The following is a 25,350-nucleotide window of genomic DNA, read 5'->3' on the forward strand; positions in this document are numbered from 1 at the left end:
TAAATATAAATGGAATCTCATCACACATGACTTTTGAGGCTGGCTTCTTTCATCAGGCATAATGCCTTGGTGATTTTTTTGTTGTTGTTGTTAATTTTGAGACAGAGTTTCTCTGTGTAGTCCTGGCTGTCCTGGAACTCACTCTGTAGACCAGGCTGGCCTCGAACTTAGAGATCCACCTGCTTCTGCCTCCTGAGTGCTCGGATTAAAGGCCTGCACCACCACTGCCCAGACTTACTCCATTTTTTGTATGTTATTAACAGTAGTAGTTCCATTACTACAAAATAAGGTGCAAGTCACATATTTGCTACGGTTTCAATGAGACTGGAAAGAAGGCAAGTACTTGAAACTTAAGCCTGGATCCACCAGTACCTGGAAGATGGGCCTAAGCAAAGCTATGTCAAGCTATGGGGTACTGCCTTCCTGGATGGATTGGTATTATTACTGTGAAAGCAGGCTTGTTATAACAAGGTGTTTGGCCAACATCTTTCTCCTCTTGTTCAAGAAGGTTCTCTTATTTTTATCTTGACACTTTTATCTTGAAATTTCCAGCTCCCAGAACCATAAACTAATTGATTTTTTTTAACATGTTTAATTTTTTTCCATTCTGGCCAGGCAGTGGTGGTGGCACACACCTTTAATCCTAGAACTAGGGAGGCAGAGGCAGGTGGATCTCCAGGCTTGAGTTCAAGGCCAGCTTGATCTATAGATTGAGTTCTACACAGAGAAAAGCCCATCTCAAACAAGACAAAACAATTTGAGACAGAGCATCACTGTGTAGCTCTGTATGGAGCTGAAACTCACAGTAATCCCCACCTGCCTCCGCCTCTCATGTCTGGACCCTGTATCCCACCTTATGTTTTTAGGTTCAGGAGACTGCTGCAGCTTCTCTATTTAGCTGGTCCAAGCAACTGTCAATTCTAAGTGGTTTTTCTCTTGCTGCTGCCTGGTTTCCCTATAGTTTGCCTTTGTCACCTCATCAGAGCTTGAGTTCCTTTGCTGGAGGATGACAGGTGCTGGCAGCTTCAAGAAAACAAAGGTGGAGACTTGATATCCTATGAGCATATACAGGGGGAGGAGGTCCCCCTCAGTCACAGTCATAGGGGAGGGGAGTAGGGGAAAATGGGAGGGAGGGAGGAATGGGAGGATACCAGGGATGGGATAACAATTGAGATGTAATATGAATAAACTAATAAAATATATTTTTTAAAAGGTGGGTACAATAAAGCAAATCACAGCTACTCAGGAGGCTGAGGGAGGAGAATAGTGGGAGACCAGCCTGGCAATTTAGTGAGACCCTCATATAAAAAGAAAGGAAGAAGGGGGGGGAGGAGTAAGGGAGGGAGAGAGGGAGGGAGGGAGTAAGGGAGGGAATGAGAAAGGGAGCAGGGATAGTGGGAGGGAAAGCAATTTCAGCTTCTGTTGGTGGGCAGTACAGCAAACCACAAGCTTGGTTGAGGGCCAGGAAGAAGCCTCTCTACGCTCTTTACATCTACCTTCTTGCCTCTGAGATAGGAAGATCTCAGGGCCTAGCTCTTCTTATTCCCCTGCAAGTATCTCTACAAAGTCAAGGTCCTTTAGAGATTTTACCTTCTCAACATCATCTTGAGGCACTGAGGTTCTTATGCAGCGCTTGAGGAACAAACCAATCCTGTGCCAGATTTTCCTGAAAGCCCTAAGAGCCTCTTGCCTTACTTGTACCCAACAGTCCACTAAATTCAGTGCACATCTGCTAACCAGAGGTACAAGCTGGAATTAGGAATGGACAAACAATGGGATATACAAATACCAACCTTTGAGGTGGGGTAGCATATACCTGTAATATCCATACTCAGTAGGTTAGGGTGGAAAGATACCAAGTTCAAGGCCAGCCTGGGATACATAACGAACATTTTTTTTTTGAGACAGGGTTTCTCTGTGTAGCCTTGGCTGTCCTGGATTTGCTTTGTAGACCAGGCTGGCCTTGAATTTACAGTGATCCGCTTGTCTCTGTCTGTGCTGGGATTAAAGGTGTGCACTACCTACTACCTTTTAACCAGATTTAAAAACATATTTTTTAAAACCCAGAATTTAAGGGACATATCTTGCTCCTAGAAGCTGTGAATGATTAAACAAAAATCCTAGTGTCCCTACTAAGTTGTCAGTCATGGGAGCTCCAGGAGTCCCCCCAAACCAGGTAGGCTCCTGCCGTTCCTTTTGACTACCCGTCAGAACTATATAAAAAGACACTACTGCTGAAGACACAACACACCTTTGTTGCATGAAATAGAGGAATCCACCTGGAACGAGCTGGAAGCTTCCTCATGCTGACTAGCTTCCATAATCCCAGAAGGCACCATGCAGGGCACTCAGGGAGAACGAACACCAACAGTCTCACCACCTGTAACTCTGTGAACAACAAGGCCAGGCTGCAAAGCAAGAGGGGCCTACATGTGCAACAGCGGCATTACTGCTAAAGGTAAACCAAGTGCTCTCATTGATTTGGTGGCCTGTGCCACAGGAGAGAATTGATGCCTGGTTTTGTAAATCCTGTCAAAAAACCCAGAGTGGAGATCTGCTTATTGTGTTCTTGCTAAACTGACAAAGCATCAAACTCCCTGAGAAGAAGTAACAGATGAATGTTCAGCCCTCAACGAGACTTTTATACCATTCTCTCTGAGGATCTGGGAACCTGGCAGAAGCAGGAACGGAATCTAAGAGCCGGAAGACGGAGAGAAGGGTACAGGATGCCATCATCTGGGAGAGACACACCACCACAGCCTCAAACCAAGCAGCTGTGGATGCCTACACTGAGTCTGAAAAAGAGCAGGCCTGTTAGCAGGTACAGATGGAAGAATGCCTCAGGGGACCAGACCCCCCCACTGATGAACTACTTGTTACTGACAGACTCAGGGAGGGAGGGACTCGTTGCCTTCAGTTGTGTATCTACTGGTGATCCCACCAGGCTCCACGGATAGCTCCAAGACAACCCTCACACAGATGGCCCTTGTTAAATTTGGTGGGACACAAAACCAAACCAAAATTCAAGAATCCATGAAACGGACTGGGAGGGATGAGAAAGGGACAGGGACAGGAGGGGGACAATAGAGGGGATGGGGGAGGCAATACATTATATGTGCTTGTGTATGTTCTGGCTATGTTGCCCAGGTTAGCTTCTAACTCTTGGGTTCAAAGGATCCTCCTGCCTCAGCCTTCTACGTTGTTGGGACTACTGGATGGCATCAATTTATCTTTCTAATTGAACATTTAAGGGTTCTCTGTTAAGTCTACACATTCATTGATTATCTTGTTTTCAACTACTCCCTTGAATGTTAAGGTCTAAAAAAAATAATAACCCAATATATAAGAATCAAAGGATATTGACAAGAATGGGTAAATATAAAAATAATTATTCTGTATAAAAGAAGACAATACATACTCTATTATCTTACTCATATAAAATTCTTATAAATGCAAACAAGTGGATAGTGATAGAAAAAAAGCCTAGCTGTTGCTTGCAAACCAGGGATTAGGTAAAGTAGGTTATAACGGGCACAGGGAAACTTTTGTGGGTAATAAAAATGTTCATTATCTTGATTATGGTGACTGTTTCACAAGAACATGCATGTGTGAAAGCTCATTAAATGGCTACAAATATGCAGTTAATTTTATGTCAACTATTCCTCAATGAAACATTAAAAGAAGAATAATTGGGAAAATAATTCCAACATTTTTAAATGGTTTGATATTCCCAAATACAAAGATAAAAAAAAAAAATAAGCAAGAGAGAAGAGATACCAACAGGAAATTCACTGGAGTTTTGGAGTTTGTAAATTTTTGCAATAAAAAATACTTTTCTAAAAATATTAAGACTATCACCCATCCTCCCACAATTCACAATACAACTAAAGAAATAATTTAATTTCAAGGCCAAATGTGGTGGTGCATTCCTATAACCCCAGCACCTGGTGGCTGAAGCAGGAAGACCACAAGTTTGAAATCCAGCCTCGCACATCAATCAATCAATCAATTAATCAATCAATCAAATACGACATATAGGTTTAATCACAAGCAACTACAAGTTGAGACATAGAGCTCGGTGTGTCTGAGTGCTGACAGATACTGATGAATGGAATCATCAAAGCCAGGGACAACTGTGCATGCCATCCCAGAGGAAATGGAGCCGGACCAGCCTGGAGGGGACGGAGGTCAATGCGGTTGTGTGTAAATTTTTCATGGTATACAGAGAATGAAAACAGAAGTTCAGGGCTGGAGAGATGGCGATGGCACTCACTGTTCTTCCAGAGGTCCTGAGCTCAATTCCCAGCAGCCACATGGTGGCTCACAACCATCTACAATCCAATCTGATGCCCTCTTCTGTCCTGCAGGTGTACATGCTGGCAGAGCACTGTATATATAATAAATAAATACATTAAAAAAAAAAAGAAAGAATGAAAATAGAACTTCAGATAAAAAATGAACTGCAGTTAAAAAAAAAAAAGGAGGTGGCAGAAAGATGGAGGTGGCTTTTTAGACTCTTGCTCTAGAGCTGACATTTCTAATACCAACATCAGGACCTTCTTCCACACAAGGCTCTGCTGCAGTGGGAAGAACGTAGGAAGGGGAGTGAAGGGATGTGGGCCTTGCTGGATTAAAAACCATTCATGTTATTTATGTACTTATGTGCCATATTCAATTTCCACCATGTCCATGTTATACCTGTATGAAATTTTTCCTTTAAATAGGATTATTTTTCTATGATTTTACTTAAATTTAAAAAACCTAATAGAATTTCAGTAGTAAACATAGGTTTTTCTTGCTTTTTAAACAGGTCTCACTGTAGTTCAGACTGGCCCTGAACTTGTAGTGATCTCCCTGCTGGGTACTGCATTACCAGCCAATTACACTCAGCTTCTCGAATTTTAAAGTTACACTAGAAGTCAATGATTTTACACTGTCCACATCCTACCACTAGCCCTTAGTCTCTAAGGCTCCACACTGGCAAATGTGTGTTTTCCTACAAATGTGAGCGGTACAGAGATACCCTGAACAGTCAGATTAAGACAAGGTTCCTGCTTGTTCAGCTTTCTCAATTTTTGGCATCATTTAGAAATATTCCATACCATATAAAGAAGCAATGCAAGCCATGTAAAGTTTGACAAGGAATAAACTTTCATTTAATTTTAAGGAATTTGTGTTTATAAAAGAAATGGAGCCTTAGAATTAGTGACTAAGAGAATTCAGCAGCCTAGTGGCATACACGCTTTTAAAAGCTTTGGTTACTATCATTACACATACATAGGCATAAACATACACATATATATGTGGGAATAGAGGGTGGGGACATGGGAAGGTTTGGAGAGAGGAAAGGTAAGGGGAAATGATGTAATTGTATCTTAATTAACATATATTAAAATAAAAATTTAAAGTATGCTTAAAAATATTGGGGGAGGCAGACAGTACAGTGCAGGGGAGGAAGGAAGGCTTTGCTGCTATACAGACCCATTTGATTTCTGCACCGGCCACTTATGTAGCCCAAATTTCTTAGCACCACACTTCGTTGCTGACATGGTCCAATGGTTGCCTGTATTGGTTGTTGTGGGAATTAAGTAAATCAGTACTGTTAAATGGCTATCTAGCACTGGCTCAGCTATTCACCTGGCTCAGCAATGGCTATTATGCATTTATATGTAAAAGTTCTTCCTCTTCCAGCCTATCAAAACCAAGAAATACTAGTTTCTTTAGAGTTTACCAGCTGATAATCTCCTTTCTCTGTATATCCAAATTTGGACTGAAATCTGAAAATGTTTTAAAATTTAAATTTCATTGGTGCATTTGGACATATGGCATAAGTTTTAAAAAGTTGTATAATATGCTAAATTATACATAATATCTTCTTTACTCCCAACTAAATATTGAGTATAGAACATAAAAGTAATAAGCAATATTTAAAATCAAATGAGTATACTTGTTTTTAATTTTAATTTTTTTTATTTTTTGGTTTTTTCGATACAGGGTTTCTTTGTGTAGCCATGGCTGTTCTGTACTCACTTTGTAGACCAGGCTGGCCTTGAACTCACAGCGATCCATCTGCCTCTGCCTTCTGAGTGCTAAAATTAAAGGCATGTGCCACCACACCTGGCATATACTTGGGCTTTTAGTCTTGAGACCGGCTTTCATTAGTAGGCTCTTACCTCAGCCTCCCAAGTACTCTGCTTACAGGCAAGCCCCACCACACCCACTTGTATGTGCATTTTTATAGAGGTTTTATCTTTACAGAGTTCAATCTGGTATGTCTCTTGTGGGCCAAAGTAGCAGACACTACCTGAGGGTTGGGACACTAAGTCTGGGAGTGAGAAATCCTATCAGACCAGTGGTGAAGCAGTGGATAAAGAGTGGGCAAATGTTCAAGGCCAACACTGTAACATGCCAAATCCACAGGGTTTCAAGATGTAGAGAGCAGTAGGGAAACACATTCAGATTTATAGTCCTTTTCCTTTTTCCATGTTCTATGTATGTGTGGTGTGCATGCCTATGCATGTTTGTGTTTTGCATGTGTGTGGACACGCATGTAGAGGCCTAAGATTGCAAGGTTGTTGGCTAAATCCAGAACTCACCAATGCAGCTAGTCTTGCTGGCTGGCATGCGCTGGAGACCCCATGTTGACTGTCTGAGGTGGAATGACAGACATGCCGACGTGCCCAGCAGGCATACCAACTCTAGTCCTATGCTTGCAGAACCAGCACTTCAACCACTGGCCCACCTCCCCAGCTCCAAAGTCTCTATTCTTATTTTCAGGTATAATAAAAATCATGACAGAGTGGTTGAAAACATATTTGAGGGCCATGCAAGGTCTTTCTTATAATTCTGGGATACTGGAGTGTTGTGTAGGGGGCAGAAAACATGTCTCACCTAGCCAGTTCCAAAGAAAACTTCTAACTCAGATTTTACTACCTGCAGATCCATGTTTCTGTTTTCAGGGTTTGTAAAAATCCTATGTAAATAGTTAAAAGAAGGAAGAAAAATAAAATAAAGTTTTAAAAATTCTTCTTTTGAGACAAGGGTCTTATTAAGTATATGTAGTCCAGGCTGGTCTGGAACTTGCTATGTAGATAAAGCAGTCCTTGAACTCACGGAGATCCCTTTGCTTCTCCCTCTGGCTCCTGAGTGCTGGGTTAAAGGTGTGTGCTGAGGCAGAGGTCTTGCTATGTTACCCAGGCTGGCGAAGCAGGTGTATGCCAGCGTATCTCACTGTAAATCTTCACTACAGAAAATAATCTATATAGAGAAGAATTTGTAGTTGTCCAGTTCAATGGATTTTCACTGTAGTCAATAAGAGCACGTAATCAAAAGTCACTGTTTAAAGAATATTTCATGGGCAATAAATACAACTAATATGTAGCTAACAGGTACAGCTTGTGAGTTACTAAGATTTAGCCTTCACTTAACAGAACTCTCACAGTATGCTCTTCCACCACGTGCCTCCTACTGTGTCCATAAAGCTACTGACTGGCAACAACAGAGGATGTTTTCTCTACTTCCACAGGTCTGTTTCTGAAACTCCCCGAGAGCAGCTCTATTTGTACCCTTATGGAGCTCCTCCAATCTGCCATCTCTGTCCAGTGAGACACACCTAGCTGCCACATTTGCCTAATCCTCAGCTGCCATAAGCTGATTTGAGGAGAAGATTTAGAGCACTTATTTAATGAAAACGTTTGTATGAACTTAATATTTAAATCAAGAAATTAATGTAGCATGTATATCTGATTAAGAAAATGCAATGAAGAGTTAAGTTCTGTAACAGTCCTATAAAATAATTTACTTTTTTATTTACACTGTATAGCCCAGTCTGGCTTCAAACTCACTATCCTCCTGCCTGAGCCTGGGATTACAGGCTTATGCCACTATAGCTGGAGGGGGGGGGTAGAGAATATATGTGTGTGTGTTTAATAATCCATCTACCAAGCACTGTGGGCCAAGTACATTAGGGCTTAGGAAAATGACGGGGAGCACAAGTAAGAGGATACCACCTCCAGATCAGATCATGTGGCCCCGGCAAGTACTGTCACTGGCCTGGAATGGGTATCCCATGGGGAGGAGATGAAATTGATAGTACTTTGATAACCAGGCTCCCTCTTCCTTCCTCCTTCACCTCTTCCTTACACATGCCTTGTAACTGGCCTCAAGTTTTGTTTCTCAAGAGTATTTAACTCTCTCCTGCTACCTTTAAATTGCTCCTACTGCTGGTACTTTTCTCTGACCTCTCCTCAACAATCAGCTGGATCCCTTACTCCAGCATTTATCTAGGATGCCCTCCGGGCCATTTAGTATTCCTCCAACATCAGTTATCCAAACCTGCTCCTTTTTCTCAATGAACCACTAATCAGAGCGGAAAAATAGGTATTCGTAGTCTTCCCAGCCACCTTGTGAAGTAGGCACTGGATTTACCAATGAGAGAAACTAAACCACTTGCCGAAAGTCACTCAGGTACTAATTATTACAAATTGTCACTACTACTAATTAGTAGTAATTAGTAGGTCTGGAATTCACAGCCAGAACCCTGACTCTGGAGCCATTTTACTGCCTTTGGTAAAATGGACACCTATGGAATATTTTGAGGAGAAGTCCAACACCTGGCCTCAAGTTTGGTGAAGGGAAAAGGCAGGGAGCACGCCTAGTAACCAAACTGCTTGCTAAGCAGTTTAGGACCCTGAGATACCAATGACCTGACAAAGTCTCTGTCCTGAGGCTGCTTATCATCAGTCTGGTGGGAGGCGGGCAGAGGGCAACACAGGCGTGGTAGTGCTACCTCCACAGGCATACTGCCAAGAAAACAGTGCAGGGAAAGGGAAGAAAGGCAGATGTTACGGAAACCCAAGCTTCTGCTTACCTTATGAAACTCAAGCAGATCTGCTTCACTGCCCTCTAGTACCTTCTGCAGCAATAACTATTACACTTATTTAATTTATACACAGCTGTATGAAAATGTCCTTGTGTAAGCCAACAGCAGGTACATTCTATTCACATTAATGATAATAAAATAGAGTTATAGTTATTTTACTTAAAATTAATTTGAATTAGCTCTATTTTCATATTTCTACTTTATCTCAAATTATTTTTATAGTTCAAATAGGTATATCAATAATGTATTTAAAAAGTGATCTTCTAGCTGGGTGCTCTGGTGTACACCTTTAACCCCAGCACTCGGGAGGCAGAGGCAGGTTATCTCTGTGAGTTCAAGTCTACAAAGCAAGTCCAGGACAGCCAAGGCTACATAGAGAAACCCTGTCTTGAAAAACAAAACAAAACAAACAAACAAAAACTGATCTTATAAGAGTGTTTGGTACTGCATATTTTTCTTGCTACACTGATGCGTAGGGAAAAAGAAAGGGTGAGGCATCTTACATAAGTGGCCAGGGTTTGAAGTAATAAAACAAAACAAACTAGCTGGCATATTTACTAGCACATACTCATTGTACAAAATAGTAGGTTTCACTGAGTCAGTCTGTCTTTCTTTTAACATAGGAGAGAAAGGGGCTAAAACTCACTACATTTCAAGTAATGTGTCCAGGTCGGGAAGAAATAAACTTTCAGTAACAAGTAAAAAAATTTTGCTTCTTTTCTTCTAACTTAACCCTACAGTAAAGAGAATTTAGATAATACATTTCCAGTAGTTGTTCACTTGTCAAATACTAGTTTATTCAATTGGATACCTTCTGGGATGTTATGGAAAACACCTAATTACAGAGCCTTATTAAACTCAAGTTAACTTATTTCTGTTGTTCCTTTTTCAAAGCAATTTTATTGAAGAAAATATACTAAGCCTAATAATGTCACATTATTAATAAACCTGGGTTCCATGAAAATTTTTATGGCTTTCTAGGTAGCTGTTAGTAGACTAAATTATTTTATTACTCTATTCTAAACCCTCTTCCCAAAAAGCAAATTTCTCCAAATAATGTGACTAGTAAATGTGAAATAATCAAATAAAGGTAAAGAAAAAAATTAGGACAGAGAAATGAGATAATCCACTTGCATTTTGTGTTATTATGAAAGACAGGAGACTAAGCGCTAAAGGAACTGACAATATCAGCAAATGAGAAAGGCAACTTCAAGTCCACCCAGGCCTGGGAGAGTTTAGCTCTTCTGACCCGAAGCCATAGAGAATCAGGTTCAAGTTCAAGGTTGCTTAAACTAACTTTCACAGCTTACTGCTACACAGCAAAACAAAGTAACCTACAAAGAATTTGCATAAAATATCTTCTTTACTGTCTCCTGATAAATTCTTCATTACAAGGATGAGAATAAATTGAACATTTCTCTTAATACTCAAATAAATGAAACACGTCTATCAACACATCTCTCCATCTCAACTTAAAGTTCCCTAACGCTTGAGATAATAACAGCTGCTTGTCACAAGGAAGACTTACAGAGGAATTCTGAATTTTCCTTAACTTTGCTCACATACCAAGACATTGCTGCCAATTTACTGGTTTAAAAAAGGAAGATTCAGAGTCTAACTATATTTAACACCACAGTATTAAGTAAGACTTTAATTGCCTGTTTAAAAATCTCAAACCACAATTCCCTGGGAAAGTATAACTGTCAACACTCAGAGGCCACAACAGAGATAAGCACATTCATCAAATAATTTAATGAAAGCCGATGCTATGCATCACCACAACGGCCATCTATTGTATTTTTCTTTCATTAAAGAGTTATTAGGACATTTGTTACTGATTTACTGTGTACGTGGCAAATTGAGGCAGAATTCTGAATAACCATGAGTTCGCAAGTAAAAAGTTCACATAAATACTGAACCATGCTCCCTTTTTATATATTATATAAACGGCTAAGACTAAAAGGCCACTTATCCCTTTTTGTTCGAAGTCTTTTCTAGATGGAATCTAAGCCGCCTGAACGAAAACTGATTTCTAAATTCTGCATAAATGACTTTTACTGTGTCTTTCTTTTTGCCTGAAAACTCTTTTCATACAATGCCACCGATTCGATTTCACCTGTTGGTAATGGACACAGAAAACTCTTTGTGGGGGAAAAACAAACCGCTTCGTGGGGGCGGGGGTTGTTATCAGATATACGGGGAGTGAAACAACTGAAAAAGAGCCTTTTCTCCATCGGCATCCGTAAACAATAGTTTCAAAACTAATAACCAAGTTACCACTTTCCTCGCGAAAACTAGTCTGTGGGTCCCCAAAGGTACAAGCGCTGGACTCACCTGGCTCTTGGGGATCCTGAATCCAGGCTTTTACTTGTGCTGAGCTGGGCTCTGGGCCCACTGCACCCTCCTCTGGGTCCTCCACTTTGGTCACGGTGAAGTGCGGCATTGTTCTTCCGACCCTGCTCTCTCAGCGTTTAAATTTCCTTCCGAGTTTCCCTGCCTCCCTCCACATTCAGATCACAGCCTAAGGAGACAGTGGCTGGGAATCGGGAAGTACTGAGCCCACGTGACCACAGCCCCAAGGGAGTGGGGCCCACGAAGACACGCCTTCTGCCGTGTTTATCACTCTCTTAAAAGGCTTAAGCACTCCACCCCTGCTTATTGTTATTAACCTGTAGAACGGCAACTGCAGGGGCTGTTTCTCCAGGCGGCAGAAAGCTGAAGCCTGCGCACAGTACATCAAGAGCTGTCCACCCCGGGTCTCCCATTTGTTTCCTTTACTTAATTTATTGCCACCTCTCTGGACTCCATCATCTTAACCACGGTCCTCATATTTCATATGAGAGGGATTAGGGGGCAGTTTATTTCACAAACTACCCTCTTTAATGAAGACTGGCACTGTGTCAACTCAGAAAACAAGGGATAGGGTTTCCATTGTTGCTTAAGTTCAAAGCATATGGGAAAACCCTCCTAAGAGTGAGTCAGTGGAAGGCTTTTCTCCTCCTTCAGGTGAAACGTCTATTTAGCCAATATTTAATGACACATACATATTTTATAAATAACAGTTTTATATGCCCAGATGCATACAGTGACATCCAAGAAGAGAAACTAATTTTATCAAAAGCACAAGTTTGTTTAAAATAAATGTTTAAAACTGTTTTAAAATGGTGTGTAAAGGACATACTGTTTTAAAGGAAAAGAACCTCCAAGAGATCCCTGATTGCGATGTCTGTAGTCCCGTTCGTTTGGCATACCTTACCATACATTACTCCACAGTAATACTGGATAGCTGACTGCACAGGCAGGGAGATAGGTAAATTAAGCCCCATGTTACTTTCCATGCTGATGCTGATGCTGTAACAGCAAGACATTGTCCTTAAGAAATGTCTTCTACCTGACAAACAAGGCTGAGCAAAATGGACTGCACAGAGAATGAAAGTGTGTGATCTGCATCCATTCAAAGACACACAACCTCGAAAGAGGACCAGCCCAGTAGTCAGTCCAGGCCAGCCTGGTCTACAAAGTGAGTCCAGGGCAGCCAAGGCTACACAGAGAAACCCTGTCTCAAGAAACAAACAAACAAAAAGCAATGCCTAAAGTCATGGTGCGTGTAAATGGTAAGGCAAACTTTAGAATACCCAAAGCCCTGGGGGAGGCAACATAGACTATATTTAAAAGAAAGTTCACAAGTACTTAACTTTTACTTTATGTGTTCCTAATAGTCCCGGTTTGCATGCTTGGCTGCACATTGTAATCACCTGGGGACCTTTTTAAATGTTTGGGTTCCATCTTAGATATTCCTATTTAACTGCTTTGGAATAAAGCCTGGACCATACTAAGACTTTTAAATGTCCCTTCACACTGTTCTAATGTGCAGCCAAAGCTTAAATAGAAGACTGCTATAGAGGTTAAGTTTATCACCTGAGAAGTCTGTGAATGTCTCTTTTTAACAATATTTTCATCTCTCTCTTCCTTTTCTGTCTTCTCCCTACTCCTCTGTGTATGTCCTTTGAGACAGACCTCACTGTGTATCTCTGCCCACCCATGACCTCAGCCATCCACCTGCCCGTGTTTCTCCAGTGCTGGGAATCAAGAGATGCACCACCTCACCTGGCTCATTTATATCTATTTCTATCTTTGAAATAAAGTGTCGGGCGTTTTGTCCACTACTTGTAACTCAGCTACTCCACTGATTTATTTGAAGGAGCTTAAAAGAAGCCACTGTCAAAGATTTCACTCTTACATGCAGAGTTCAACATTCATTAATACTTTAGCGCCAGTCCGTTTTCTCGTTGGACCCTACCTTCACATTTATCTTATGGAGAGCTGAACTGTGGGCTAGTTTTCTGCAGCTGGTGGACAGAAACAATGCTTACAAATGTGTGCATGCTTCTGTGTATAAGGCTAGATCCAAAGGCTGGAGAGCCGGCTTAGCAGTTAAGAGAGTATCCTGCTCTCGTGGAGGACTCAAGTTCAAATCCCAGCATCTGTATCACGCAACTCACAACTAACTGCTTGTAACTCCAGCCCCAGGCTGTCTGATGCCTCTGTTCTCATGCACACACACCTGATGCATGCATATGCAGACAGACATATATACTAAAAAATCTTTTTAAAAACCCTAAATCTAAATATTATCCTCTTGCCCTCCTCCTCTCTAAAAGTCCGCCAAACTAAACAAGTAGGAATGTGACAAATTCCTATTAATCTAGGATAGAAGTAATTTATTTACCAACTCAATGCTTTGTACCACAGTGGTCAGCAATTTTACAGTGCTATCCTAGGATGAACTGTTAAAGTGCAGGCCACGGAAAACTGAAGGTCAAGTAATGCTTAAGACATGAATGATGTGAGCAGAAAGGAACTATATAAAGAAGGTGGGATGTCACAGATACTTAAAACGCAACACACTGTCACGGAAAATACTATTATACTGCCACTAAGAAGACCGAATGTGGAGTGAAAGGACTTTCACACATTGCTGCTGAGGCTGTTAAATGGGGATACCTATGGAAGAGAGGCGGGCAGCTGCCCCATCCCTCAACAACTCGACTCTCAAGCATTCACTCCTAACAATCAAAGTGTGCTCCCACCAAGTGTTCATATTCCTAACATACCCAAAGTGGAAATACATTAGATACACATTCACAAGAAAAAAAAGCTATAGAGTCAAAGTATACTTACTATTCAAGAATTAAAATAGGAACAACCGATAAACAGAACATGAATGTGTTTGTAATGTTGTAAGGTTTTAAAACTGACGGAACTAGTCTAAGGGACAAGAGAATCAGATGAAATCAGCCTAGGTGTTTAAATATTCAATAAATAACTGAATAAAGAAAATATGGGTTTAAGAAAAATGAACACAGTCGGGCATGGAGGTACACACCTTTAATCCCAGGACTCAGAGGCAGAGGCAGGCAGATTAATGTAAATTTGAGGACAGGCTGGTCTACAAAGTGAGTCCAGGACAGCCAAGGATACACAGAGAAAACAAGTCTCAAAAAACAAAAACAAAAACAAATTTAAAAAATGGGTGCAACTAGAAATCAAGCAAATAAGCTGTGCTCAGAATGACAGCATGGGCCTTTACCTGGTGTGTGGAATCTAGAAGAGGCCGGGTGCACTGGGAGGGGAAAAGAGTAGGAAACTATCCTAATAAAAGTACATAATATATGGGAATGAAAATGTTAGAATACATCCTATTGCTGTATATGATAAATTCATGCTAATGGATGATGGTTGCTTCTGGAAAGGTGGAGTGAAGATGAGCTGGTCTCTAACACGGGACAACTTCCTAAAATGATAATAGTCATGATCTTGCTGGCACTAACGTTTCTGCATTTGTCAAATTCAGCCAATTCACTTGGAACGTCCATTTGCATTTCACTGTGTAAGAAGTTTATTTTAAGACAAAAATAACATTGAGCAAATTCTAAGCCCAAGTTTGTGGGGAAGTGAACTGATTATCTCAACTTACCTAGAAATGCAAGACCCTGAACATAAAGTACACTTAGATTTCTTACACTCAATAATAAAAAGACAAGATTTATGATTAAGACAAACAATTGACAAGAGGAAAATAAACAAATGGCTAAGAAACATTAGGAAAAGTGCTCAGGGGTCATCATGGAGATACAGCTGAAAATGAAAAACACTGCTGAAAAATGGAGAGCAGATATAAATACCTTGGGGAAAGTTCTGCTGGGAGCTCTTTATAAATCTAAAACATACGACCCAGCAAATCCTCTTGGAAGTTTTAACCAATAATACTAAAGATATATTTACAAAAAGAACCAAGTATGCATATGGAAGCGTTCTTCACAATAACCCAAACAGGAAGCAGCCCAGGTGTCAATAATCAACAGGATAAACATTTTAGTTCATTCAGACCGTGGACTGTTAGTCAACACTGAATAGGCATAAGCTGCTACCACAGCATAGGGATTATTCATTATAGACAACACAAATTATATGCCTATTAATGAGGGTGACATTTTGATTCCAATAACTTTTAAATGCTTAAAAAGTAGATTTATAAAAATTATGTATACAGTGTTCTGCCTGCATGTGAGCCTGCACGCCAGTAGAGGGCACCAGATCTCATTATAGATTGTTGTGAACCACCCTGTGGTTGCTGGGAATTGAATTCAGAACCTTTGGGAAACCTCTGAGCCATCTCTCCAGCTCTAAAAAGTAGATTAGTGAAGGGGAAAGATATGGTAACATACAGAATAGAAATTATGAGTGCACACGCCCAAGACTTTTAAGTGTTCTGTAAATCTAAACATTTTCATAATGAAGTATCAGGAAATACAATGGAAGATGAGTTCAGCTTTAGTCATTGTGGGGTCACGTTCCTTTTCACACACAGGTTGCAGAGTTGTATAAATGCTTTACCTGTGCTTCAGGGCCTTGTCAGTTTTAGGGCCTTGGATGTTGAGAGAGTTGTTGTGCAGGTTTGAAATATTTAGGCTGTCATGTTTTTAAAAAATATGTGGCATTATAAAATAATAAGGTACCAAGGCCAGGCCAGGGGCCTTTATGCAGAAGGAGAATTGTATGGTATTATTCCCACAGCATTTTCTATCTTAAGCCCAAAATGTATACATTCCTTTGACTAATTACAGTAAAATGTTTTATTTTAACTGTATCTTTAAATTGTCAGAATTGTCATTCTTCAGAAAGATGAGACTATTTGGAGGCAATTATTTTGAAATTATAACTTACCATGCTACCCCATGCAATTATATATTTTTAGGCTAAACTTACAATAACCAATGTTTTATCTGATTTAAGCCATTTATTAAAAAACATAAATAAAAATAAAGATGAGTTAGAGTTACTAGAAAGAATGGAACAAGAAGTCAGTAAAAAATGTTTTCACAAGGATTATCAAATTATAACACATTTTAATTATTCTATCCAACAAATCATATGTATTTTTATCTTGGTTCTTAGAAGCTGACAGTTGTATTACATATGAATAACCTAGACCCATATGAACGTTATCTTTTTTTTTTTTTTTTGAGATGGGGTTTCACTATGTAGCCTTGGCTGTCCTGGACTCACTCTGTAGACCAGGCTGGCCTCAAACCCAGAATCGGCCTGCCTCTTCCTCCTGAGTTCTAGGATTAAAGGTGTGTGCCACCACGCCCAACCTAGAGTCGTATGATCTTATTGCTGAAATGGCTTTGTTGGTTTTTATTTTTGGTTTTGTTTTGTCCTTGCTTTGAGACAGGGTCTAGATATACAAGCTGGCCTGGAATTTGTGATCCTCCTGCCTCAGCCCCTTCGTACAGAAATAAGAGCTACCATTCCTATCTTGACATAATGTTAAGTTTCTTCTAGTAAGCACTCTTTGAAAGTTAATCCATGATATAAGAAAACTGTGAGCAGTAAGCAAAACCCCTGGATTTAACAGTGCTTTGGATTTTAAAATATGAACTCTGACAAATGTCATTTTGTGCATTCTTGAGAACATCCCACAGATGTTAAACATTTTGTAGTGTACTTAAATTTAAATGGAACTCATGTTAAAAATAAAATATAGGGGCTGGAGAGATGGCTCAGTGGTTAAGAGAGCCACTTGCTCTTCCAGAGGTCCTGGGTTCAATTGCCAGCAACAACATGGTGGCTCACAACCATCTATAATGTGATCTGATGCCCAAAATACCCAAAATAAAATAAAAATAATAAAAACACTTTAAAAACTGAACACAGATAAAAAAACCAACAGAGTAGATTTCATGAGCCCACATAGGGCAGGCCTTATCTGCATATGCCTGTTCACAGAATTCTCGCATTAACTCTGCCTTCTAGTTTCGTGTAGTTTTTAAATGACCCACTCCTAGCGCAAGCACGGAGTGGGTTATGTAGTAGGAGCACAGACAACCTACCAGTGGCTACCCCACTGGAAAAGAAAAGGAGCCCCATCCACTTCTCCAGCAGCTGTTAGCTACCAAATAACTCCTCAGTCAGGCATGGGGCCTTGTGATGCTTTCCTCTGCCATTTATGTAAAATGTCTGAATTGAAGAATTTATAAAGTGTAAACTCCCCCAACAGTTTAACTCCTTGCACTGTAGAGAAGAATATGCTACATAGATTAGAGCAGAGATCTTATGTCTATGGTGTGTGTGGGGGGGGAGGTTCATATGTGTATGTGTAAGTCAGAAAAGGAAATCAAGTGTTCTCTTCTGTGTTTCTCTGTCTTATTCTCTTGAGACAAGGGCTCTCACTGAACTTGAAGTTTATTGTTTCTGTAAAAGCAGGCTGGCCAGTGAGCCCCAGACACCTAATGTTGGGGTTACCGACACATGCAGCCTAGCTGGGCCTTGATGTGGGTGCTGGGATTTGAACTCAGATCCTCATGCTCACACAACAAGCACTCTCATACACTGAGTCCTCCTCCCAGCCCTAGAGCAGTGATCTTAAGTAAAAACACAGTTGCATGAAAGACAAACCTATTCTCAACTTCTAACCAGAAACAATAGTATAGAAACTACTTAAATCTCTCATTGAGTGTGGGTCAGACCCACATATGAAAGATGACTAATCCCTGTTTTAGAATAGTGTTTTGCAAATTATTTCTGGTGAAGTCTATCTTTTTCTTTTGAATGAGACAGGGTCTCATAAGCTCAGCCCATCCTGGCCTCAAATTCATTATGTAATAGAGACTGGTCTTAAAGCCCTGCCTCCACCTTCTCAGGAAGTGTACAACCACGCCAAGCAGATTTTTTTCCCCTCCGATTCATTATGTGCTAATAACCTTGTGAAGAAATAACAACGGGCATTAATGGAAAAATGAAATGAAGATATACTAAACTCCCAAGAGTCATGAAATTCAACAAACAAGATTGCTCTATCAAGCAACTGTGCAAGCTTCTACAATGTCACTTTCTTACCTTACTTCCAGACAGGCAATAAACAGCTCATGACCCAGCACTGTCTGCATGCTACAGTCTGAATGGCTGTTTTACAGAATGTTGTAAACATCTTTAAAGGATAATGAGCAGTTCACTACTTACATTTAGAGTTACTGTTATTGTGGGAGCCTGCTAAGTACATTCTCATTCTCCAGTAAAAGATATATCTACACTTTCCCTATGACTATATTCAGCAAACCCTTTTATCTATTGGCTACTGACTGACTGAATAACAGTTTACAGTATCAAAATGATGGGCTGGAAAGATGGTTCCATGGTTAATATCACGTGTTCTTGCAGGGGAACGGAATTTAACTCCAGCACCACATGGTGGCTCTCAAACATCTGTGACTGCAGTCCCAGGGGATCCACTACCCGCTTATGACTTCTGAAGGCTTCAGGTATGCATGAAGTGAACATACATACATGTAGGTGAAATATTCATAAACATAAAATTAAATATCTAAAAAATTTTACTATAAATAAAAGTTTCTAAGTTGTATCTCATGTAGCATATAGGTACAGAACGATGGAATGAATTACTTTTGTAAGACAGGATTTCATGGATGGCAAGAACATTTTAAAACATACTTAAAACTATGAAAACAGATTTCAATGAAACAGTAGTAGGGATTAATATTTAACAAACTTTAGGGCTGAAAGCCTGAAAGATAATAGATGAAAGACATTCCTTCCTGGTGGATGCATACTGTTGTAGAGAACAGGCAGCAACAGTCCTCTGGTTGAAGCCTCAAGCCTCTAAAGAATCACGCACTTCTTCTATACCGCTGGAGTGCCCACTATGTACCAGAAATGGGAAGGAAACAGTGTAAGACACACACCCCGCCCTGCAGTCTTGTTAGCAAAGAAACAGGAGAGCACAACATCCTACCACTTTTCTCCACTCCTTCTTCAGGAGCCCAAAGCTGTGAGTGTTCACTGGAAGAGGCTGGGATGGCTAACTCACTTCAGGGCAACGTCATCATTTTTGGCAGCAGTGTCCAAAAACTAAATGAGGAATTACTGAATGCCTCTGGGAACTAAGTTGTCTCTTAAAGTTTAATCCCTATTGTAACCTCCTGTACAGGGCTGTTGTCCCCTGGGTCTAATATCATTATAGCCCAGGTATAAGTGGATTCAAGAATCACCAGCCAGCTGGGTGTGGTGGCGCACGCCTTTAATCCCAGCACTCGGAAGGCAGAGGCAGGCGGATCGCTGTGAGTTCGAGGCCTGCCTGGTCTACAAAGTGAGTCTAGGACAGCCAAGACTACAAAGAGAAACCCTGTCTTGAAAAATAAAAAATGAATAATAATCTAAAAAAATAATAAAGAAAAAAGTAAGAAAAGATCCACTAAAACTAGGATCAAAATCTGAATATTCCCTAAATTTAGTGATGGAGTACTGTAAAGTGTTCAGTAACTTAGCAGCACACACTGTGCTAGACATGGGCTCATCACTTGTACACGTAACAATGAGATATATTTTTAGGCCAAATTTCCTTTAAGAAACAAGGAGTTGAGCTGGGGAGACGGCTCAAAGGTTAAGAACACTGGCTTCTTTCCCAAAGGCCCTGAGTTCAATTCCCAGCAGCCACATGGTGGCTCACAACCATCTATAGTGAGATCTAGTGCCCTCTTCTGGCCTGCAGGCAGAACACTGCATACATAGTAAATAAATAAATCTTTAAAAAGTAGAAAGAAAAAAAGAAAAAGAAAAAGAAACATAGACTCAAACAATCAAAAGAACATGTGACTTAATTACCTTCTGTTTGTAGTTTTCCTCTGAGTGTCAGGTAAAATAACATCCCAGAGCATAAAAACTGTCTCTTTCATGCATCTACTATATTACTATATAATTAAAATGTAATAAGGATTCTGGTAGGGTCAACCTATTGAAGACAAAAATATGACTACTGGAATCCCACAGAACTGCTAGGCTCAAATCATTATTTTTTTAATCATTTGCATGAGCTTGCCAGGCTACTTATCTGCTGCCTCAGTTTAACTCCCAGACAAGAAAAAATTAATTTTAGCAGAGGAAAAATGACGCTGACAACAACAACAAAACCTTTGGTGAAATTTTTTTTTCAGGAAAGGAAACAATTAGCCTTATATTAATTCTGGTTCCTACTTGTGCTTAGTATCTTAAGTGAAATATAGCACATCGCTCACCTAGAAAACAACATTCAGCCTGTGTGGTGGCGCATGCCTTTAATCCTAGCACTTGAGAGGCAGAGCCAGGCAGATCTCTGTGAGTTCGAGGTCAACCTGGTCTACAGAGCAAGTCCAGGACAACCAAGGCTACACAGAGAAACCCTGTCTTGAAAAACCAAAACCACAGCAAAAATCCTTAAAACTTGTGACTGCATCTCAGGATGTAACTAGCCACCTGTGAAAATATGCATTATTTATGTTTAAATAAGGAAATAGATGCAGATCATCTCAAAGCAAAATAAATAACAACTGGATTAAGTTTCATATAACTCCGTAAGGTGAGAAAGTACACGTGTATGCACAACTTTTAAATAGTGTTTTTTTTTTCTTTAACTAGCAATATAAAACTAGAACAGCTTTTTGTAAAAGCAAAGGCAAATGTAACTGGTAAGGTGGAAGAAATTCAAATGCCATTTAGACAAAATCTTAAATCTACTAAATGATTATGAGAGCAAACAGATAAAGGCTATCAAGTGCTTTTGTGTATGGACTTCTCAAGGTTACCAGAAACATAACAAGGATTACCAAACGCAGCAGTAAACACGCAAAGCAAAAGCTGCCACTGATTAATCAGGTGAGGGACCTCGAGGATGGAATGCATCGAGCTCCCGATTAAAAAGGACATCTTATATAGAAAGGACTAAAATTAGGAGTAAAAAGTAAACATAAATGGTCAGGGAGGTGGCATAAAGGTCTCAAAGCCCAACTACCAGGGACCCATGAAGTGAATCACCTTCCCAAGGTTGCACATTTATCTGCCCCACCCTCAAAAATAAAATAAATACTTTAAAAAAAAAACACTTAATTGTAAAAAACAAAACAAAAAGCCCAAATACCTGCCACTTCTCAGTAAGTTAACATAACTTTTTTGTAGTTTTGCCACACATTTGGGCGGTGGTGGCGCACGCCTTTAATCCTAGCACTTGGGTGGCAGAGGCAGGCAGATTGCTGTGAGTTTGAGGCCAGCCTGGTCGACAAAGCAAGTCCAGGACAGCCAGGGTTACATAGAGAAACCCTGTCTCGAAAAAAAAACAAAACAACAACAAAACCAAAAAACAAAAACCACACATTTTAAAAAAATGTTTACTTTTAATTGTGTGTATTTGCATGTGGGTGGGAGTGTGTGTGTGTGCATGTCAATAATGTTTAATCCATGTCCAGAGTACTCTAGGACTGTCTCTAAGATAGAAAATACTCCTTACTAAACCAACTCATTTAAAACCTTTTGGGGGGAGTGGGAGAGAGTAGCCCTGGGTCAGGCCAAAGGCCTGTGAATGCTAAGCAAACTCTACCATGAAGCTGGATCCCTTGACCTCGCTTTTTCTGACAAGGGCTTATGATGCACAGGCAGACCTTGAACTTGTGCTATTTCTGCCTCTACCTCCTAAGTGCACAACTCAACCATTTAAAAGTTTTTATTTATAGAATAAAAGCTTAGAAAATAATGAAATGCCTCTTCATGTACTTTTCACAACAAATTATAAACATTTTCCAAGCTTTTCTTTTTTTCTTTTGTGTGTGTGTGTGTGTGTGTGAGTGAGTGAGAGAGAGAGAGAGAGAGAGAGAGAGAGAGAGAGAGAGAGAGAGAGAGAGAGAAATATTAAGGGAGCCAGAGGGGACAGCCAGAGCATTCCGCCTCACCTGTAAACACTCCAGCAGATTATCTTTACCCGAGGGCTTCACATGACCACAATAGCATAAGCACATCTAAGAAAATTAGTAATTCCTTAATTTTTAAAGTTATTTTATTTTATTTACATTTGTGTTTTGCCTCTGTGTATGTCTGTGTGAGGGTGGACATTACAGGAACTGGAGTTATAGACAGTTGTGAACTGTCATGTGGGTACTGGGATTTGAACCTGGGTCCTTCAGAAGAGCAATCAGTGAGTGTTCTTGACCACTGAGCACCTCTCCAGGCCCCTCTTTAATTCTTAAAAATACCATGTATTTCAAATTCCCTCAATTGCTGTGATTTTTCACATGTTTTTGAAGCAGTGTCTCACTACGTTGTCCAGGTTGGTGGCCTATTTGTAGGCACAACTAAGCCCTCTACCCACTGCCCTGAGCGCCGGGACTTCAGGCGTACACCATTGTACCCGGTCCCTCTTCTCTCAGAAACGTCTTTTATAGTTGTTCTGGTCACAGAAGGAGCCACACAAACCTACACACCACATCTGATTAAGACGGCTCTTTTGAATCTATAAAGGTTTCCCTCTTTATCACTCTTTTACTCTGTGCCATTTATGCTTTGAAGTATCTAGTTATTAAATAAAACTTCCCATATTCTGAATTTGGCTGATTACTTTATGGTACAAAGTATTACTATAGTCGTATTAATATAGTAGTATTAGTATATTACCAAGTTTTAAAATAAGCTGCTGGACATGGTGGCGCATGCTTTTAATCCCAACACTCGGGAGGCAGAGACTGGTGGATCGCTGTGAGTTCCAGGCCAGCCTGATCTACAAAGTGAGTCCAGGACAGCCAAGGCTACACAGAGAGACCCTGTCTCAAAAAACCAAAAAACAAACAAACAAACAACAAAATAAAATAAACCATACCAAGTTTGTTTCTTCAATCAATTCATCAGTTCTAGTCCACACATCCCACTTCTGTGAGGTGTCTTGAGAATATTCTACTAGCTTTAGGGCCCAAGGAGGAGGCAGAATGCGATATATATTTTAATATTAATATGAGGTACAAACAGAAGGAGGAAAACAGTTGTATCTTTAAATTAAACTGCTTTAGAAGGCCAGGGAGATGGAGCAGTCACAAAGTACTTACCAAGCATGCATGAGGGTAGGAGCTTAGGATGCCAGCCCCATGTAAAGAGCTGGGGCAGCCTGTGTGCCTATCCTACCTACATTATGGAGGCAGAGGCAGGGGATCCTTGGGCCTAGCTGAACAGGTGAGCTACATGTTCAATGAAACCCTATTTTTAAAAGTAAAGTGTACAGCGACTGAGGAATATAATGCTACCTCGGGCCTCCAGGCACCCATGCCCACAGTTGCACACACATATACAAACCCACACAAATGTTTGGAATATGCGATACCAAAATGTTTTTTTTTTTTTATCTATCATAGGATGCTATCAAGCAAGCTAAAAAGGTACCAAATCAATATTTTAATAAGCTATCCATCTTACTGCTTTACATAATGTCACAAATAAGCCAAAGTGAAACATGGGAGGCAGCCAATAAGCATTAACAGGATATCTAAGAAAAGGGTATATGCAATGAAATTCATTTGTTATGGCTTTTGAGGGAAACACAGATGATATTTATTTGAAAATACATCTTTTTTTCTTGCCTAGTGAAGCCAAGAATGGTGGTGTACTCTTTTAATGCTAGCACTTAGGAGGCAGAGGCAGGTAACTCTGAGCTCAGGGCCAGCATGGTCTGCAGAGAAGTTCTAGGCCAGCTAAGACTACATCGTGAGACCTTGCTGTAAAACAAACAAGGGCTTAGCATTTTAAAACCACAGTCCTATGAAAAACAAAACATACTGCTTTCCGAGTTTCTCACTCTGTTCCAAGCCTCACACTTGGGATTGGGCGAGACCTACTTATACCACATCACAGAACTGGGAGAGCAACTGGTAGGGCAACTTCCAAGAGCAATGCAGATAAGCACCCATCCACTGGCATTTAGGGAAAAGCTGATGTGTCCTAACCAGCTGGTGCACCTGGCTTCACCTTTCAAATGGCAGCTCAGATGTCAAAGTGTTTTCCACATATGGAGCATTAATCATTCTTCCCCTTCGAGTTGTGGTCAGCACTGGCTTCATAATGAACTAGCTGAAGAGGTTTTTGGGTTTTTTATTTTTTTGGTTTTTTTGAGAGAGGGTTTTTCTGTGTAGCTTTGGGTATCTTGGACTCCCTTTGTAGACTAGGCTCCTAGAACTCACAGGGATCCACCTGCCTCTGCCTCCTGAGTGCTGGGATTAAAGGTGTGTGCCATCGCACCTGGTTTTTTGCTTTTTTTTTTTTTAATAATTTATTTATTCTTATTTTACGTGCATTCTATGTCTGTGGGTGTCAGATTTTGGAGTTACAGACAGTTGTGAGCTGCCAGGTGGGCGCTGGTAGTTGAACCCGGGTCCTCTGAAAGAACTTCCAACAGCTGAGCCATCTCTCCCGCCCCAAGCTTTTTGCTTTTTTAAAAATATTAATGTATATAAATCAGAATCTCTAGGAATGGGACTAGGACAGAAACACTGGAAACAACGTTTTAGTTATAATATACACCAGATGAAGTGTCTCTGTTTTAGTAGTTGTCTTTCATCTTCCTTATCACGTGTGTGTGTGTGTGTGTGTGTGTGTGTGTGTGTGTGTGTGTGTGTGTGTTTTGAGCCAGAATTTTTCTGTGTAGCCTTGGCTGTCCAGGAACTCACTGAGCAGACCAAGCTGGCCCTGAACTCAGACATCTGCCTGCCTCTAACTCCCAAATGCTGGGATTATAGAAGTATGTTTCCACCTCTGGCTTCTCACAGTATCTTTTAAACTTCTGTTGAATTTGTTTGGGTATGTCTACAAGTTTTTCAGCTTACTATTATGCACAAAATAGAAGTGATATCACACATTACACTAGTGCAAAATCTGTGCCCCTGTCCTCAAGAACTTTACAGTGTGGTTGGGAAAGATAATATGTACATAGAGACAACAAAGTGATGTAGGTACCATAGTTATAGTCTCCAGTAGGGATATACAGATGGAAGACCTGATCCAGTTGACTGGAAGATAGAACTGAATCAGAAACAGTTATCAGAACTCCTTGAAGGGACTTATCCAGACTGTAGCTTTTAAATGGCATCTTTTACAATTTAAATGTA

At 40.3% G+C, this 25,350-nt stretch overlaps 1 protein-coding gene across 3 annotated transcripts in view; it reads right to left on the reverse strand.

Moving 5' to 3' along the window:
• SLC12A6 (solute carrier family 12 member 6) overlaps positions 1–25,350 on the reverse strand; it is a gene marked incomplete at its 5' end in the record, with an annotated part of 90,557 nt that overhangs the window by 63,191 nt on the left and 2,016 nt on the right. The window contains one exon of one of the 3 annotated variants that reach the window (XM_084775923.1): positions 11,216–11,438. The exons of the other annotated variants lie outside the window; for them this stretch is intronic. Within the exon in view, the coding sequence (XP_084632049.1) occupies positions 11,216–11,324 (109 nt within the window). Of the gene's footprint in view, positions 1–11,215; positions 11,439–25,350 lie in introns of those variants that run through there. 3 annotated transcript variants of the gene reach the window in all.

The sequence above is a fragment of the Acomys minous genome (genome assembly GCF_964271855.1).
Source record: "Acomys minous genome assembly, chromosome: 3".
NCBI lineage: Eukaryota > Metazoa > Chordata > Mammalia > Rodentia > Muridae > Acomys > Acomys minous.